The sequence below is a fragment of the Salmo salar genome, chromosome 23, assembly GCF_965601325.2.
Source record: "Salmo salar chromosome 23, fSalSal1, whole genome shotgun sequence".
Classification (NCBI taxonomy): domain Eukaryota; kingdom Metazoa; phylum Chordata; class Actinopteri; order Salmoniformes; family Salmonidae; genus Salmo; species Salmo salar.
Window position 1 is genome coordinate 36,424,306 of NC_138313.1, and position 19,094 is coordinate 36,443,399.

At 44.7% G+C, this 19,094-nt stretch overlaps 1 protein-coding gene across 3 annotated transcripts in view; it reads right to left on the minus strand.

Annotated features, from left to right (window-relative positions):
- The window catches only part of LOC106584496 (fibulin-1), a 44,184-nt gene extending 27,506 nt beyond the window's left edge, over positions 1-16,678 (minus strand). For 2 of the 3 annotated variants that reach the window (XM_082968079.1, XM_014169869.2), the window contains exons 1-14: positions 16,403-16,678; positions 11,691-11,799; positions 8,756-8,888; positions 7,443-7,590; positions 7,040-7,105; positions 6,814-6,906; positions 6,502-6,639; positions 5,780-5,917; positions 3,839-3,982; positions 3,431-3,556; positions 3,057-3,182; positions 2,629-2,748; positions 2,350-2,481; positions 1,791-1,914 (exon numbers count right to left, since the gene is read on the minus strand). In XM_082968079.1, coding sequence (XP_082824205.1) covers positions 1,791-1,914; positions 2,350-2,481; positions 2,629-2,748; positions 3,057-3,182; positions 3,431-3,556; positions 3,839-3,982; positions 5,780-5,917; positions 6,502-6,639; positions 6,814-6,906; positions 7,040-7,105; positions 7,443-7,590; positions 8,756-8,888; positions 11,691-11,799; positions 16,403-16,457 — 1,652 coding nt within the window. In that variant the 5' untranslated portion in view covers positions 16,458-16,678. Of the gene's footprint in view, positions 1-415; positions 1,186-1,790; positions 1,915-2,349; positions 2,482-2,628; positions 2,749-3,056; positions 3,183-3,430; positions 3,557-3,838; positions 3,983-5,779; positions 5,918-6,501; positions 6,640-6,813; positions 6,907-7,039; positions 7,106-7,442; positions 7,591-8,755; positions 8,889-11,690; positions 11,800-16,402 lie in introns of those variants that run through there. The other variant, XM_014169870.2, reaches the window with a different exon arrangement.
- Positions 16,679-19,094: the final 2,416 nt, after the last annotated feature.

Genomic DNA, 19,094 nt, shown 5'->3' on the forward strand with positions numbered 1-19,094 from the left:
TGCTTGATTTTACACCCGCAGTATGCAGTGGAATATGTGCATTTCACATTATTACTAAAATATCAAGTAGGCTAGGTCAGGATGTGAGACCACATTAGAAGGATGTGGATCCACCAAATTAACTGCTTCCACCACATCAACTATGACTTGACAGTGCTAATACGCTGTTTAAAAATGCTATACTCACCTACTGGAATATCACAGTTCTATTCAAGAGATGTACCTATGCCACTGAAAATATGTTTTCACAAACCACATAAACTTACCCCAAACATGAAGTGCATTCTTGTAAAGCATCCTGCATGCTTTACAGGTCATAGTTCCCCCAGCTATGTAATATTCAAATAAAAAATGAGATCTCTGGTGCTGTCCACAAAACATATGTTCAAAAAAATATATCCGGATTGAACGTCTATTGTGTCTATTCCAATTTTAATAGAAAACATTTCATTAAACAAATCAACCATAAGATACTGTAGGACTCCAGACTACACCATTACTACAGTAATCAATAGGCATCCCCAGGCCACTACCTCAATACCCTGCCCTAGAGTGCCACCTAGCTGCTATTCAAACGCCGTACCTCCAAGTGAGTACATTACATTTGGCCTATTTTGCGGGGCTATACTTAGCTACAGTAATCACAAAAACTACAATAACACCAAAAACAAGGAGACAAATTACAGAAAATGCTGCTTCTGGTCTATGTCAACTGTGTTTGTGCTTGCTTATCATGGCAGTGTTTGCTCTTTTTTGGCTGTTATTGTTGTTGCCGTATTCTTGTTGCTATATGCTACTACCCTCTACTCAGGGATGGCGTTATATGGTATGATGGGCTGCTCCTGGACAACAAACACCAGGACTTTGGCTAGGTAGGTGCTGGTGGTGCCATAACGCAGCAGTCTCATCTCCAGAGACAGCTCAAAGTCCTGCGGCTCAGTGATGGGCCGCGTCACAGCCATCTCGCCACCAGAGGGCACTCTCTGCATGCTGAAGAAGTCGCCCTTGTTGCCGCCGATGATGGCAATCTGGACATGGTCTCCGGGCACGGTGTTGGACGGGCCCATGCGGAAGACGTTGGTGGGCACGGGGATGTTGGTGGGGAAGGTGAGATGGTAGTAGGTTATTCTCAGAGGCGAGGCCAGGCACTCGCTAGTCTGATTGCAAAGCAAGCGTTCACAACGACTGTAAGGAGAGACAGGGGCCAGAGACAGGACAGGACAAGACAAAGACGGACAGATAGAACAAACAGAGAACAAAAGAGAGGTATAAGTTTGATTTGCCGTGCATGGCATGCTGCTAGCTGGGTGGGGCTAGGTGGGTAGGGACAAAGTCAGCCTCATGTGTTTCTGTGGACCAGCATGTGTCACACTGCCCCCTGTAGGGTCATGCAAGAACATCTCAAGGAAAGGATTACATTTCGTCATTCGACTGCCTGCACAGAACATGCTTTGACTGAACCCTACAACTGAAGCCATTAAGAGTCAACATTGGGCATGCACAGCTTCAATACAGAGCTAGGGGATATTTTTCCTTTCACATTGCGGAGCCAGGCCAGCCCAGTAATGCTCGCCTTGACTGCACTCTGTTTGGCTCAGTAGTGTGAAGAGAGTTGTTCTCCTGATTAACAAGGAGTTACATAAAGTCATCCGCCTTGGTCAATGACAACTTAACTGAGAACTCCATACCTGGCGACCTTGGGATACTGTGAACTAAAAACAGGTATACCGTATAGCCCCAGTACTTGAGAGACAGTCCTCAGGTAGGTAGGTAGGTAGGTAGGTACTCACTTCTCTCCTGCTCGGCGATAGTTTGGCGGACACTCGAAGGACAAGCATCTGAATCCACCCTGTACATTGAAGCAGCTCTCTGTCTCAGAGCAGGTGTGTGTCCCTGTCACACACTCATCAACATCTGGACAGGAAGACAAATGAATCCATTCAGAACCACAAACATTTTAAATCCTATATATTAAACATGAAACCTAGGTTCAAACCTCGGTCTACTCTGGGAGATAATGCAAGTCTTCAGGTATCAGGCAAGGTTACTCATTACGGAAGTTTGGTTCACAGAATCATCACTGTTACATTTTATTCACTCCCGCAGACGCTCTTATCCAGAGCAACTTACAGGAGCAATTAGGGTTATGTTGCTTGCTCAAGGGTACATAGGGTACATCGACATATTTTTCACCTAGGGATTCAAACCAGCAACCTTTCAGTTACTGGCCCAATGCTCTTAACCGCTAGGCTAGCTGCCATCTTTACTGGTATTTGTCTTCTGATCTGAAGAATGACCATAACCCCCATGCTGAGGACCCCTACATCCCGATAAGGAGCGAGGACTTACCCTGGCAGCTGCGTCCATTGGGGGCCAGAGTATAGCCGGTGGCGGGGCAGTTGCAGTTGAAGCTCCCGGGGGTGTTGTGGCAGCGGTAGGAGCAGATGTGACCCCCGGTGGGCAAGGCACACTCATCAATGTCTGGAGACAAGGTCAAAGATCAGAGGTCAAACAATAGAGGATGTAAAGGGTACTGGAAGTCAAATGAAATAATACCTGTGTAATGGGGCTCCTGATTAGGTTACACCATAGGCTATGGCTCATTAGATGCGTTTTAGCGTCTCCTACCTTCACAGTTGATGCCATCCCTGTCACTGAGCTGGTAGCCACGGCGACAGTAGCACTGGTAGGAGCCGTACACGTTGGCACACTCTTGACTGCAGGGGCTGCTCTCACATTCATTTAGATCTACACACAACAATGTAACTCAGTTAGATAAAACTAGTCATCTATACACAGGAGAGAGACAGAGAAAGAGAGAGAGCGAGAGAGTGAGAGAGACAGAGAGAGAGACAAAGAGAGAGAGACAAAGAGAGAGAGAGACAAAGAGAGAGACAAAGTGAGAGAGACAAAGAGAGAGAGACAAAGTGAGAGAGACAAAGAGAGAATACATCTAATTAAACAAGTGACCACAAACTTCAGTAAGGCAAAACAAGAGATGGCCAATGAGAGAAGCTCAGATTTAAACAACTCTTAACATTGGAAGGCCGCCTTACCATCACAGTTCCTGCCGTCGCTGGCCAGCTTGAAGCCTTGGGTGCAGCTGCACTTATAGGACCCCACGGCATTCTCACACTTGTGGGCACAGAGGCGCGCAGGGTAGTGCCTGCACTCATTGATATCTAAGAAGAAAGAAAGGGAAGAAGAAAAGAACACTAAGTTGAATATCTACAGCAGGGTTCCCCACTGGCAGTTCATTTTTTCAATATTTTTTTAACCCTTTGTCATAAGACCTACATAACGCTGTGATTACGATGACATACCAGATGTCATAAACAGTCACGACTGTTGGTGTCCTGCTTATGTCAACTGACACGACACTGTCCTGTAACTACTAGGTAACTACAAGGAGTAGGAAGTCAGTGTGTACCTTCGCAGATGCGGCTGATGCTGTTGAAGATGAAGCCAATCTTACACTCACAACGGAACGATCCTACCAGGTTGATACAGCCGTGGCCTGCACACGCTCCATCAGGACCTTTACACTCATCAATATCTACACCAGGGCAGAGAGAGAGACCACCAGATATTACAGGAAGAAAAAACACATCGGTATGCAGAGGGATAGCGAGGCCACGAGAAATACATGGAAATGTAGGCTAAGGTGTCAGGTTCCTAATGCTAATCAAAAGAGGTGAACGTGGTAGAGAAGCAAGTCTATCAGTGCTGCGGTGGTTCCAGGGGATGTTCAGGCTGTCTACTATAGCCCAGGACAGGAACCTTCTGGGGGCCTTATGCCCAGACTGGCGCGATGAGGCCTCAGTGCGGCCGTACGTACCCACGCAGCGGTTGCCGTTGTCGTTTAGGTGGTATCCCCGGCCACAGTTGACAGAGTTCCTCTGGCAGGTGAAGGAGCCCACCGTGTTCATACACGACTGGCCAGGGTGGCAAGGCCCAGTCTGGGCCAGACACTCATTGATGTCTGGGGTAGAGGTCAGAGGTTATACATATGTCATGTACAGTTGAAGTCGGAAGATTACATACACCTTAGCCAAATACATTTAAACTCAGTTTTTCACAATTCCTGACATTTAATCCTAGTAAGAAATCCCTGTCTTAGGTCAGTTAGGATCACCACTTTACTTTAACAATGTGAAATGTCAGAATAATAGTAGAGAGAATGATTTATTCCAGCTTTTATTTCTTTCATCACATTCCCAGCGGGTCAGAAGTTTACATACACTCAATTAGTATTTGGTAGCATTGCCTTTAAATTGTTTAACTTGGGTCAAACGTTTCGGGTAGCCCTCCACAAGCTTTCCATAATAATTTGGGTGAATTTTGCCCCATTCCTCCTGACAGAGCTGGTGTAACTGAGTCAGGTTTGTAGACCTCCTTGCTTGCACACGCTTTTTCAGTTCTGCCCACAAATGTTCTATAGGATTGAGGTCAGGACTTACTGATGGCCACTCCAATACCTTGACTTTGTTGTCCTTAAGCCATTTTGCCACAACTTTGGAAGTATGCTTGGGGTCATTGTCTATTTGGAAGACCCATTTGCGACCAAGCTTTAACTTCCTGACTGATGTCTTGAGATGTTGCTTCAATATATCCACATCACTTTCCCTCCTCATGATGCCAACTATTTTGTGAAGTGCACCAGTCCCTCCTGCAGCAAAGCACCTCTACAACATGATGCTGCCACCCCCGTGCTTCACGGGTGGGATGGTGTTCTTCGGCTTGCAAGCCTCCCCCTTTTTCCTCCAAACATAACGATGGTCATTATGGCCAAACAGTTCCATTTTTGTTTCATCAGACCAGAGGACATTTCTCCAAAAAGTACGATCTTTGTCCCCATGTGCAGTTGCAAACCGTAGTCTGACTTTTTAATGGCGGTTTTGGAGCAGTGGCTTCTTCCTTGCTGAGCGGCCTTTAGGTTATGTCGATATAGGACTTGTTTTACTGTGGATATAGATACTTTTGTACCTGTTTCCTCCAGCATCTTCATAAGGTCCTTTGCTGTTGTTCTGGGATTGATTTGCACTTTTCGCACCAAAGTACGTTCATCTCTAGGAGGCAGAACACGTCTCCTTCCTGAGCGGTATGACGGCTGCGTGGTCCCATGGTGTTTATACTTGCATACTATTGTTTGTACAGATGAACATGGTTCCTTCAGGCGTTTGGAAATTGCTCCCAAGGATGAACCAGACTTGTGGTGGGCTACACATTTTTCTGAGGGTGATATCTTTAGATTTTCCCATGATGTCAAGCAAAGAGGCACTGAGTTTGAAGGTAGGCCTTGAAATACATTCACAGGTACACCTCCAATAGACTGAAATTATGTCAATTAGCCTATCAGAAGCTTCTAAAGCCATGACATAATTTTCTGGAATTTTCCAAGCTGTTTAAAGGCACAGTCAACTTAGTGTATGTAAACTTCTGACCCACTGGAATTGTGAGTCAGTGAATTATGAGTGAAATAATCTGTCTGTAAACAATTTTTGGAAAAATGACTTGTGTCATGCACAAAGTAGATTTCCTAACCGACTTGCCAAAACTATAGTTTGTTAACAAGACATTTGTGGAGTGGTTGAAAAACGAGTTTTAATGACCCCAACCTAAGTGTATGTAAACTTCCGACCTCAACTGTATGTATGTATGTCGAGGGCCCTGTGGACTGTACTTTGAAGTTACTGTGTTTGGGGGTATATGTGGGATGGATGGGGTGATGTGCTGTCCTGGTGATGTGTTGCCATGGTAACGGGGTTCTGATGCTCACCGATGCAGCTGCCCAGGGCATCCTGGATGTATCCATCGCCACACTGGTTCTTGGGCCGACAGCGGAACGACCCCTGAGTGTTCTGACACATAAAGTCCGGGGCGCAGTTGTGGGTGCCCGACTCACACTCGTCAATGTCTGGGGGAAGAAGACATGTTGTACGAAAGCATCAGCAGATTTACATCATATTAAAATGTGTGTGATTCAAATGTATTCTTATAAATACTCAACAATAGCTTCATAGTCAAAGTCAGACGTACTGTAGATCAGATAGATAGATAGATAGATAGATAGATAGATAGATAGATAGATAGATAGATAGATAGATAGATAGATAGATAGATAGATAGATAGATAGATAGATAGATAGATAGATAGATAGATAGATAGATAGATAGATAGATAGATAGATAGATAGATAGATAGATAGATAGATAGATAGATAGATAGATAGATAGATAGATAGATAGATAGATAGATAGATAGATAGATAGATAGATAGATAGATAGATAGATGGATGGAGGATGAGGATGGAGGATGGAGGATGGAGGATGGAGGATGGAGGATGAGGATGGAGGATGGATGGATGGATGGATGAATGGATGGATGGGCGACAGATAGATAAAGTCTGTATACAGTTTATCATGGATGTATGAATCATACATATGATCTTTACATGTTCCCTCTCCCCTGTAGGAGGCGTTGTGTTGCAACCTCTGACCTTTGCAGTTGTTGCTGTCGGTAAGCTCGTAACCGGTACCACAGCTGACCTCTCTTTGGCAACGAAATGACCCCAGCGTGTTGATGCAGCGCTCGCCTCCTCGGCAGTTACTGGCACCCAGCAGGCACTCGTTTATATCTGAGCGAGAGAGAGAGAGAGGGAGAGAAGGAGAGAGGAAGAGGAGAGGATAATATGGAAGGTGTATCTAAGAAGTAAGATATCCTAGTCCTGTGGAGATACTAGACCGATAGGGATTTATTCCAACTCATTTACTATTCAACAAGATATGGCTGCTGCCTCCTGTCCACTCACCTTCACAGTTCTTCCCATCTGGTTTGAGTTTGTAGCCTTTGAAGCAGGCACAAGTGCCGTTGCCCACACATTCCTGTGCACACTTCGCTAATCCTGTTGAGAACAGAAAATGTGCACATTAAAGTAAATAGTTTTTTTCTGTTAGAGTACCTATGTTTCTGACTTTCTCTGTGAGGACAGTCAGCTAATAACATGTCACAATAATGTGTGAAGGGGAAGTTAGTACCGTTGCTGCACTCATTCAGTAAGGGATTATCCTTGCCAGTGAGGGCCTCGTTGTCTTTGTCAGAAACTGTGGGGGATAAGAAATAACATATTGACCAGTACAGGCAAAAACTGTTTGCAAACAAAGAGTGTTGAAACTATTCATCATGACAATGGAGGTCTTTACTAAAACTACAGTAAGAGCCATGTCTCCTAATGGCCACCAGATGGCAGTGTAGCACTAGATGAAAAATAGTCCATATAGCTTCTCTACTGTACTCCATCTTTCCCCTCCTCCCTGCCCTCTCTATTACAACACCTCCCATTCCTCCCTCTCTCCACCCTCTCCTCTATCTTCACCCTCTCCCCTCTCTCCACCCTTTCCTCTCCCTCCACCCTCCTCTCCTTCTACCCTCCTCTCTTACCCAGAGTGTTGGTCTTCACATCAGGGGCTCCATCATCGCAGCAGGCCCGGGACACCAGGCCACACTGGTAGCCCAAAGACAGGCTGTGGTCACAGGGCAGACCCTTCTCCTGAGCAGCCCGGCCCAGCAGACAACAGTCACAGCACATCTGGAGGGGTCAGATCATAGACATGATTACTCAATGTGTTAATATGCATCATTTGGCCAGACGGACATACAGAGGGAAATTACACCACCACTTCACAACTTCACCAATCACCATCGTCTGAAAGGGAACTGTCTGGGCTTGACTCGGGGGAGGGGTCGGGTTTCCACCAGTTACCACAGCCACAAAGTCAAAATTGGCTATATTGTAAAAATGTATCATATCAAAACATAACTTTTTGGTCTTAATTTAAGTTTAGGGTTAGGCATAAGGTTAGCAGTGTGGTTGTGGTTAGGGTTAGGTTTAAAATCACAAATAGGCAGGGTTTATGACTTTGTGGCTGTGGTAACTAGTGACGACCGAGGAGTCTAGTCTGAGTGTGTCTGTATCTTCTGTGTGTGTATGTCTTGAGGATGTCATAATGTGGGTATTGGGTGGTGGGGTTGTAGTCTGGTAGTGTACTGAGAGATTTTAGAGGGAGCTAGAAAATGAGCATGCTATGGTTTATCCCCCATTCTAAACTCATCCTGTACCTCTTTTCTCCCATTCATAAAATGCAGCACACCTTAATGCAATCAGCCAACACCTGCATTTCAGGGAGGTGGAGGTTCAAGTTAAGACATGTTGCTGGCTGCACTAACAACGATCTCATTCTTCTGGGCAAATTTACTGTGGATCCCTTGGCAAAGCTCTGCAAGGGTCTTGACTGGTGCCTTGATGTGCTGTAGTATGTTGTAGTGATATGGTGGCGTAGGATCCTGAGGAAGAAGACAGCTGGGTGTAGAGCGCCTATCTTGGCAGAGAGCCTGTAGTAGACAGTATCTTATGTGAATGTATAATCTACCTGATAGCAACAAGCTCCATTCCTCATTTCTCCCCAGAGTGACATGTTTCATCCTGCTCAACAGGATCGCACACACACACACACACACACACACACACACACACACACACACACACAATCACATTCACTCTCCTGCAGAAATTGCACGTTGGTGCTCAACATAAGGTTTTTGAAGCAGACAATGAATTCTTCTCTGACATACACACTTTTTATACACACACACACACACACGCACACACACACAAGTATTTGTGCAATGTATGCACATATGCACAAACACACACACACACTCTCTCACACATACTCTCTCACAGACACACACACCTTTGCGGTCTTGGTCTCGCAGGTGCTTCCAGGAAACTGGGTGTCACAGCCCCCCTGGTCTTTGGCCATGTTGATGCCGTTGGTGCAGATGGTGTCCTCCAGTACCGTCGCGCAGCACTGCTCCTGTACTATCCTGTCAAACAGGAACAGGAAAGATACAGAGAACACAGTTTATTCTCAATTCCATCACTGGGCTCATTAGTGGAATAGAGTGCTGTCTCAAAGTGCTTCCTGTTAAGAGCCCTGGGCATGCCTAATAGGGATCTATTCATAGTCCTGCCTGCTGCAGCTGCTGTACGTGGTTGAGTGATAAAGGAAGACCCTGTGTGAGCTCAAGGTGGATAAAAAGTTGTTTATGTATAAAATCTTCAATTTAACAGTTGGGTAAATGCACCACTGTGTCACGACTTCTTCCGAAGTCGGTCCCTCTCCTTGTTCGGGCGGCGATCGGCGGTCGACGTCATCGGGCTTCTAGCCATCGCCGCTCCACCTTTCATTTTCCATTTGTTTTGTCTTGTTTTCCCGCACACCTGGTTCACATTCCCGCATCAGACTAAATGTATATTACCCTCTGTTTCCCCCATGTCAGTGTGTGGAATTGTTCTTTGTGTAGGGTGTTACGCTACAGGCTGGCTTGCGCTAGGTTTGTTTCAAACCTAGGTTTGTTTGTTTTGTTTAATCCAGTTCATGTTACCGTGGTTGTGCTTTGTGCTGCCTCGCCTGTGCCTTTGGGCCAGGGTGTATATTAAAGTTCTCCTGTTATCACCCATCTCTGCTCTCCTGTACCTGACTTCCCAGCAACCAGTCACTCACCCCGTTACACACTGCCTTCATTTGACTTACCACACACCCACTGTTATGCGTACAGTGAAGCCAACTTAAGAATCGATTATTTACCGTGACTATTTTAACCAACCCACCTCCCCATTGGATGTTCCTCCCCTGATTGACACAGAGGGGTGCAGAGCTGCAACACTTCCTGGATAAGGTTTGAACATTTTTACTTTCCCAAAATTCCCAGGTTTTCCAGAAATCCTGGTTGGATTTTGCATCCCTATTTCCTGGACAACATTACTGGAATTACATTCCTCTGGGGGATGGCCAGGCTGAGTCTGGAGTGGAACCAGCCTATCTAGGATGCCTGAGCACTTCCAGACAGTTGGAGGACCAGTGATATCCACCTCTCTGACCAGTCTGTCCAGTTGGAGTGGCTTGATTAGCCGTTTTACAGTAAAACCAGAAACGGTTGTTGTACTGCAGACAAAAAGCTGCTGTAAATAATCAGATCTGAAATGAGAGTGAGTGCAGGCAGCACACCTCTTTACTGTAGACAAGCTTTATCAGACCATCAACAGTCTGGGGTTCCTATGCTTTGCCTTCAATGGTCTGCTCCTCTGAGGGAATTTAATAAGTTAAGGGCTGTTTGTGTTTGTCTGGTCTGTCTCTGGTCTGTCTCTCTGTCTTTGGTCTGTCTCTCTGTCTTTCTGTCTGGTTGTCTCTGGTCTGTCTGGTCTGTCTCTGGTCTGTCTGGTCTGTCTCTGGTCTGTCTCTCTGTCTTTGGTCTGTCTCTCTGTCTTTCTGTCTGGTTGTCTCTGGTCTGTCTGGTCTGTCTCTGGTCTGTCTGTCTTTCTGTCTGTCTGGTCCATCTGTCTATCTGTCCTGTCTGTCTGTCTGTCTGTCTGTCTGTCTGTCTGTCTGTCTGTCTGTCTGTCTGTCTGTCTGTCTGTCTGTCTGTCTGTCTGTCTGTCTGTCTGTCTGTCTGTCTGTCTGTCTGTCTGTCTGTCTGTCTCTGGTCTGTCTCTGGTCTGTCTCTGGTCTGTCTGTCTGGTCTGTCTGTCTGTCTGTCTGGTCTGTCTGGTCTGTCTCTGGTCTGTCTCTGGTCTGTCTCTGGTCTGTCTGTCTTTCTGTCTGTCTGGTCCGTCTGTCTATCTATCTGTCTGGTCTGTCTCTGTTCTGTCTGGTTTCTCTGGGTCTGTCTGTCTGTCTGGTCTGTCTGTCTGTCTGTCCTGTCTCTGGTCTGTCTGTCCTGTCTGTCTGTCTGTCCTGTCGGTCTGTTTGGTCTGTTTGGTCTGTCTGTCTGTAGGGAGGGAGTGAAATCCATTGTCTGTTTTACGAGTTTGAGTGTATATACAGTACTGTACAGCACTTAGATCCCCTCTCTACTCCACTCCTGTAACTGGCTCCATGTCTTTATCAAACCTCTTACCAGAAATGATCTCTTTTTCCTTATAAACTACAACCACACTCACGCCGCCTCCGCAGGACCTTTTAAGGGCACAACCAGGCTCCTGTTTTTCTTTTCTCTTCTTCTCTTTTTTCAGTGTCTGAAATAATCCCTCTGATTTCCTGTTCTTCCCCCTCTCCAGTCCTCTCTTTGAGTATAGTTTCACCTCAGTGGTATTTCCTGGATTTGGCAATACCCCCTCTCTCTAAACCCTAAACCCAACCCACCACTCAACCAAAAACCCTCACCCTTCCCCCCCTCACTCTATAATTTGAACAAATTCTCTATCACTTGGGTAGCCAATGTAAATACATGTGCCACCAGAGAGCAGATTGAGCAACAGATCTCCTCCTTATCGGGCTTGAACCTGTGGCAACACACCTTCTAATATTACTACCAGAGCTGTTATTACTGTCATTATTACTAGTGTAATGTACCCTGCTCTCACATCAAGTCAATAATGTGGCTGGGGATTTATGACCGGGGGTAAGGTAAAGTCATCTCACATTATGGCCTACCACCATACATATTGCCCTATAGTCTATCTTTACAGCTTTAAATTAACCCATGGGACTAATACTGAGGTAAGCACTTCCCACTATGGGCACAGAGGTAAGACCATAGAAATACAATCCATGTTCTATCTATTGTAATCATTACATTTCTATGGCTAAGAGAGCCCAGTAAGTACAGTAGTGGGGCCGCAATCACCTGCATGTGGTGGACTCGGAGATGAGAGGGAGGGCTGTGCAGTCCTGGTTATCAATGCCTCGGTCCCGACCATCCTTACAGCACTCCTCTATTGACATCTGCTTTCCACCTGTGGTTGGACAAAACCACAAACAAACAGTGGGTTATAGGCTTATGTTGTGTGCTGTAACTGGCCCTAGTGAAGAGTGGGGTGGCAGGTAGCCGAGCATTGGGCCAGTAACCGAAAGGTTGCTGGTTTGAATCCCCGAGCTGACTTGGTGAAAAATCTGTCAATGTGTCCTTGAGCAAGGCACTTAACCCTAATTGCTCATGTAAGTTCTTCTGGACAAGAGTGTCTGTTAAAATGTAATGTAGCAGATTGCTTCAGTGTGGGAAATCTAGAGACCCCAAATGGAGTAGGACTATAGCTGTTCTATGTCTATGGTTTTAGCCTGCTGAGAGCTAACGTTAGACTTCAGGGCCCAGGCAAGGTAACTCATAACGCACAGAACCACCTTCCATGTTACATAAGGTAACAGTCAATCTAAGGGATAAGAAACTCTCTAACATTACTTAGAACTACACTGATAGAGCAGAATACATGGAGGTTTCAAGTCCTGTTTAGCATACAATGGAGTCTATTCTCTTGCATGAACAATACAACATTATTTAGAATGATTATGCAAAGCATGTTTACCAAACGTGCAAAACTCTTAGCCAAACAAAAATATATTGTTTTACCCAAGTCCACTCACACTCCCCAACTATTAACAATGTGTCTTCCAAGTGATTGGAAATGAAATTCAGAGCTGTTATAGGAATGTTTTGCCAGCGATACTGAATGATGGATCTGTTGTGTAGAAATAAGAGAGGCTTTACGACTGGAGCTGAACCAACTCTATGGCGCTCCGTCTGTTTTTTTCATGTGGATTAAAGAGCTCGGAATGCCTCAACTCTGTAAACAATTCAGCCATCGCAATCAGATCAAATACATTCATTTCCATGTGGTTACTGTGATTTGCCAAACGTGAAATAACTCTGGCAGGTTGGCTGGTCCTTTCTTGCCTTAGGCATAAACAAAGCTCTGCCTTCCAAATTGGTACTATCGATATAAATCCTCCAGAAGAACACTCAAAGTAAAGTCATCTTAGTTCATCCAATAAACCTGCTGTTGATTCGTAGCCTAGTCGGAGACTAGAGGAATAATAGTGAATACAACAACTGAAAATAATAACAGACATCGTAGAGGATCATAGGCATGTCTAACTTCTAATTCTAGCTTGGCAGACGAGTCAACAAAATAGGATCCGAAGTTTCAACTAAGGGAGGATGTGTCACCTTTAATTTATAGTTCCATAAAAAAGTAATAAAATAACAATTTAGAGTTCCAATTATTTCTGCCAGAGGAGCTAGGGAACTTGTTTTATATCTTTGAATATGGGAAGTACAGATACGGGCCAAAGGTGTGAATAAAAAGTGACTTAATGTAAAAAGAATATGGTCATTTATGCGAAGGAAATCACAAAACTGTCAACATTGACCCTGAGAGAAACAGATATGATAAAGTTAATTTGGGCAGATTCATAAAAAGTAGTTAAATTATGTAGCAACCACGCAGATAACTTATGCTGAAAATCAAGAGTAATGTGTATCATCAAACAAATACAGACTAGGTAGTCAAGATGGATTATCATGCCAACAAACACTATTTTGCTGACTCATTGAACGAGCTTGTTGTGACCAGCTAGACTAACAACTGCAGCAGTCGAGCTCCTCATCCCACCATGTCCTAACTGAGTCATAACCCACTGGTCACAGACGTCAGTCCAACGTTTTGATTTACATTCACTAAGGTGAATTCAACATGAAATCAAATCAAAATGTCACCATGTCATTAGATTTAGGTTCAAAGTTGGGTGGAAAAAAGTCAAAATTCACTTATCTTGATGACTTTTTTTCAAATCCAATCAGTTTTCCCACGTTGATTCAATGTCATCACAGAATGGGGTTGAAATTTCGTGAAATCAACATTGATTCAAACAGTTCTTGCCCAGTGGGAAAGCGTTTAGTAAAATACTTCACATGGGCCTCTGACTAGACTAGTGCCACTCTCTTCAACAGTGATAAAGTCTATCTCAGCTTTCATCTGAGGGCTGAAACCAACACCAGGATGCTCTTGGAGAGTGACAAAAGAGTTGCTTGGAAAGAGAACTTAGTTACGCATATATAAGTGAAGAAAATACATTAGCTGGAAGAGCGGGGAATAGTAGGAATGGTCAAAACCTCCTGTAGTGAACAATTCTCCCTGCTCGGCTGCCCCACAGGCCAGTTTTGGCCGGTTTGGCCTTTTTTCTTTTTCTTGACCATTACCACTGGCATTAACTGACGTCTCATTGCCAAAACACCCTGGAAGCTGGGACCCTCACTATGTCTTTAGAAAGAGCAGACAAACCCCCAGAATGCATCTCGCCAGCTCCCACAAAGCTCCATGAGGTTCCCTTCCCAGCTCAGAGGAGGCATAGCATGAGAATGTCATAGAATCTCAGTTTCATCTGATGGGAAGAGGTGGTCACATGACTCTCGCTTCCTGCAGTTCTGGTGTATTCTCCCTCCACTCTATACTGATAACTAATCCTAACCCACAGTGCATGACAGGACCATTCCATAGCCACCACAGTCCGCAGCCTGCCCCCTTTCCCAACTAATTGAATGAGCAGAGCGTCTTAAATCTACCCTCTATTATTGTATCAAACGAGGAAAACCCAGCGGTTGCAGAGGAGATCTAGCAGTCTACCCGCCTGCCTGTCCGTATGATGCATTGTCTGTCTGCATAAAAGGCTGATTTCCATCTTGGAATGTGTTGCTGGTGGTGAGGGCTGTCATGACAGAGCGAGAGAGAGAGAGAGTGAGAGAGAGAGAGAGAACGTCTAGACTCCTCATGTAAACGCTGCTTAATGAGCTCAGTGGAGCCCCAGTCCCTCAGCCCACAACAATGGCCCATCAGACAGAGCCAGACATTGCATCAGAACAGTCCACTTCCATGGGCCACATCCTTTAACTAACACACTTTAGTCAGTTTACCTAATGGCATCGTAGTTGCACAAATTACCTTATAAGTGCTGAGAACCTGTCACAAAAGTCTGTCATTGACACATTTCACTCAACCTAATACGTATTTGGCTGATGGTGGAGTCTATGATGGTTGAGCTGATACAAAAATGTCTGAATGAGTGATTAATGTACATGGATGTTCCATAACCTGGTCCTATGGGGCCATCTTCAGATCTTCAGTCAGTCCACTCTGACCCCATACCATGACTCTCTCCTGTGGAGCATGGAAGCTGAGAAGAGGCGCGAGGGGTGCTGATAGGTGTTGGGGGAGGGTATAGCCCCCGTGCGACATGCCCAATGACATTGGATTCAATGGAGATGGGGTGATGTCAACTTATTTCCTAGGCACACCACTGTCAGGAGCCCGGCAGGCTGTGAAAGTGGCCCCATGAGTGGAATTGGCCCCATGTGTGTCCAGTGGACCCTAATCTGGGGTATATGGGTCGTCCCAAGCTTCTGTGACCCCTGGAGGGGCCCTTAAAGGTCTAAATCAGAGCTCCTCCCCCCTGACCAGCAAACGCTCAGTGGGGTACTGCTCAGTGGGGTACTGCTTAAGTGGCTCCAGACTCATTTGACACACCGTCATAGTGTAAGGAGAAACCTGGCCTGCATCTGGCTGGCTGGCTGAGCATCAAGCCTCTTGAGTACATCTCTGTACTGCGTATTCTAAACTTTAAAGCCTTGTTACTGTTAGAGCTTGGGCAATAATTTCCTTCTGTAATATTGTAATCGGCAGGTAGTCTAGCGGTTAAGAGCGTTGGGACAGTAACCAGAAAGCTGCTGGTTTGAATCCCTGAGCCAGCAAAATCTGTCAATGTGCCCTTGAGCAAGGCACTTAACCCTAATTGCTCCTCTAAGTCCCTCTGGATAAGAGGGATGTAAAATGTAAATAGCATACTGACCGCTCACTGATTACAAATATCAGTCCTGGCAGTAGTCTGACCAATCTCTACCAACGAAATGAGTCCATATTAAAAACTATGCACAATGCATTTCATCACTGCCAAATCACCTTAGGACAAGTTGAGAATGTTGAAACCATCCTTTAAGCTTGTAATCATGGGCAGATGTTTCACTGGCAAGATACACACAAACACACATGGCACACACACTCACAAATCAAATCAAAATCAAATGACACACTCTGAACAGCATGTGACACAGTAGGCTACATATTTGTACTGTAATATAACTGACAAAGTGTTCATAAAATGACATGTAAAACTTAATGGAACCGTTGGTTATCTCTAGTGGTACCCGACTTCATCTCTGTCCACACAGTGATACTGCAGTAAGGTGGTAAGCTTGAAATATCTACCATGCCTATGTGTACTTACAGGAGTATTTTGTCTACTGTATGTCTATACCAGTGGAGGCTGCTGAGGGGAGGACAGTTTATAATAATGGCTGGAATGGAGTAGATGGAATGGTATCAAAAACATTCCATTCCATCCATTATACTCCATTCCAGCCATTATTATGAGCCGTTCTCCCCTCATCAGCCTCCTTTGAGTCTATACAGTATGCGGTACATCACGCATGGGCATGGATTGATTCTCATGGCTAGAATTACATCTTGACACAGTAGGCTACTACTATCCTGAAGCAGAAAGATAACTTACCTTGCCCGTTGAGAACTCCGAACAGAGAGAATAGTAAAACTATACCGGGACCCATTGGAAGGAGGAGAGATTCTTGCTCAACTAAAGAAAGTGTACAACAGTCAGATCTGTAATATTCTGCTTTAGGTGTGAAACAACAGCACAGTTTCTCACGGACACGCAGATTTTGTAGCGAAAGGTAGACAGACTGTGAGCTCACGCTGGGCAGGAGTATGCGTGTGGGTGATGTGGCTGAATGAATCGCAGCGTGACTGTCTCGGAACGAGCGTCTAATTATCTCGCTCAGAGGGGCGGGTGGGGGCCATCGCAAGTGACGAGTAATACTTTCTTAAATCAAAAGTTCAGAAACCCTAAATGGAGTGTATTGATTTAGACATTACATTATTATACTTCCTCTTATTAACTACCAGGTTCTTATATGACACAATTACATTTAATTCAAGTCGTTTTAATGACTTCCATTAGCTAGGCCTACTGACAGATTTAAAGTAGCCCTAAATATCATTTTCTTCTGACTGAATAATACGACACGTAATGGCGACATTGATTGACACTGTCCTCCAACCTCGTTTACTTTCATTCAGACGTCTGTCTGTGGCAGAACGATCACACTTAAGAAGACCTGGACTCCACTCCGTAGTGATTCTGTGGTTATCTAAAAATATGTTGTGGCCATTTCCAGACTGCAATACATAAAATCTTTAGAATTTGTAGGTATATTTTTTTGTATGTTTTTTTGATCTAATGCATATTCCATATTTTGCAACATTTACCGCAGACAGACTTGATATTGGAGGTTGACAAAATTGCTCCTCAGGAAAATGATTGATTTCATTGAAGCGTATGTTATTTCATCCTCTCAGACTGTCACAGACGTGGGGTTTCTTTTTCACCAAATGGTGAAACAAAGCACATTCCGAAGTGGAAGAGATACTGTATATGGACTATTTCCTCTCGATCTGAACTGCCAGTGTTAGCCTACTGTTCTGTAACAGCCAGGTGTTGCGTAGAGGTGGTGACCTCAATGCATGGATTGCTAATTAGCTTATAAGGGGAAAAATGCATTAAATGATTAGTTGATTAGTTTACATGCTAAAAATCATAACATGTAATTGCGGCAGAGGCTTTTTTTAAGTGTGTTCACCACACATTTTCTGAATGACTAATTATTTCATTTTCCACATAATGCCTGTGGACAGCTTGCCATGGGCACTTGATTAACCACTCATTAGGTTTCTCAAACTGTTAGAGGGCACAATCCCTTTGAAAGCTACTCACACGCGCGTGCGTGCGTGCGTGCGCCCGAGCGAACATAAACATACACACACACACACACACACACTGCCATGTGCCAAAATTTGCAAGGAGGTAAATAATTGATGGATGGCATTATAAACCTTTTATACCAAACTAAGTCTTTCTGCAAATTCAATCAGTCATCTGGCGTTGGGTATGCATGGTGAGAGAGCCAAGAGTAAACAATCATCTAATCAGAGCCATGTGTGTCCCCCCTCCCCCTCACACACACCACATCACACAGCCCCTCTAGAAACATCTCCGAGTGGCCATGCATGGCTAATACTAGCACTCTACTGGATGGGCCTCCCTGTGCTGCTAAGGCTAGTTACTATCGAAATGCTCTGGACCCTTGCTGAAATGAGGAGAGTTGGAAGTGTCAACTAAGTGCATTCTGTCAACTTTTTTTTTTTGGGGGGGGGGGGGGTACACCAGTACTGTCATCTTGTAAAACAATTAGTTCTAAACAAGTATCTTAGACAGCAGTGGGAAAATATAGAAGCAAGTTTATGATGCACTGTTACACAATAAGAGTATCACGTTTCCACAGACTGCATTCACATCACTCAGGAAAGTAGAGCACAAACTCAATTCATCTTTAGATATCAACAAGAAGGTAACACTTATACTGCTGGTATATCGCCTTATCTTATCTCCTCTCTGGGTTAATGTGTGTGGGGTGGTGGGGGTAAGATCACAGGACCAGTGTAAAGATAGGGCCATAAAAGGCCATATGATGAGGACCAGTGTAAAGATAGGGCCATAAAAGGCCATATGATGAGGACCAGACTCAAACCCAGATCAGTGGGATTTATTTGAGATACTATTCAAGCAGGTAGAGTTTCATACGTTTTCGGAAGATGAGCAGGGACTCCGCTGTCCTGACATTATGGGGAAGCTTGTTCCACCATTGGGAGCTTTGACTGGGCTGAGCGGGAGCTGCCCTCCAGTAAGGGTGGGAGGGCCAAGAGATCACACACAGCACTTTCCCCTCTCCTTTTCACCCTTTAACGAGAAACAGCAGCTCAGGACAAACTCAGATCTCTTAGGTAGAGGAAATTAGTGGCTGAGGTCACTTTTAAATGGTGCTAATCTTCTAGAGGGCGCTGAAGTCCTTTTGAACCACAACCAGACTTGTCTTACACTCTCCATGTCACCCAGCGTCAGGCCACTAACATATACTGTACTGTTGGTTATCTGGTCCTGCCCTTTGGGGCCCCATGTCATGATTAATTACTACAGTAAACTTATAGAGGATTAGCTATTATGCCAATATTAAACTATTCCGACAGATATATTCATCACCAATAGATTACATTTCCTTCACCCCATAAAACATGTCTTACTGTAAATGCTGAATGAATACCACACAGACCCCAAACAGCAATAAGAATCA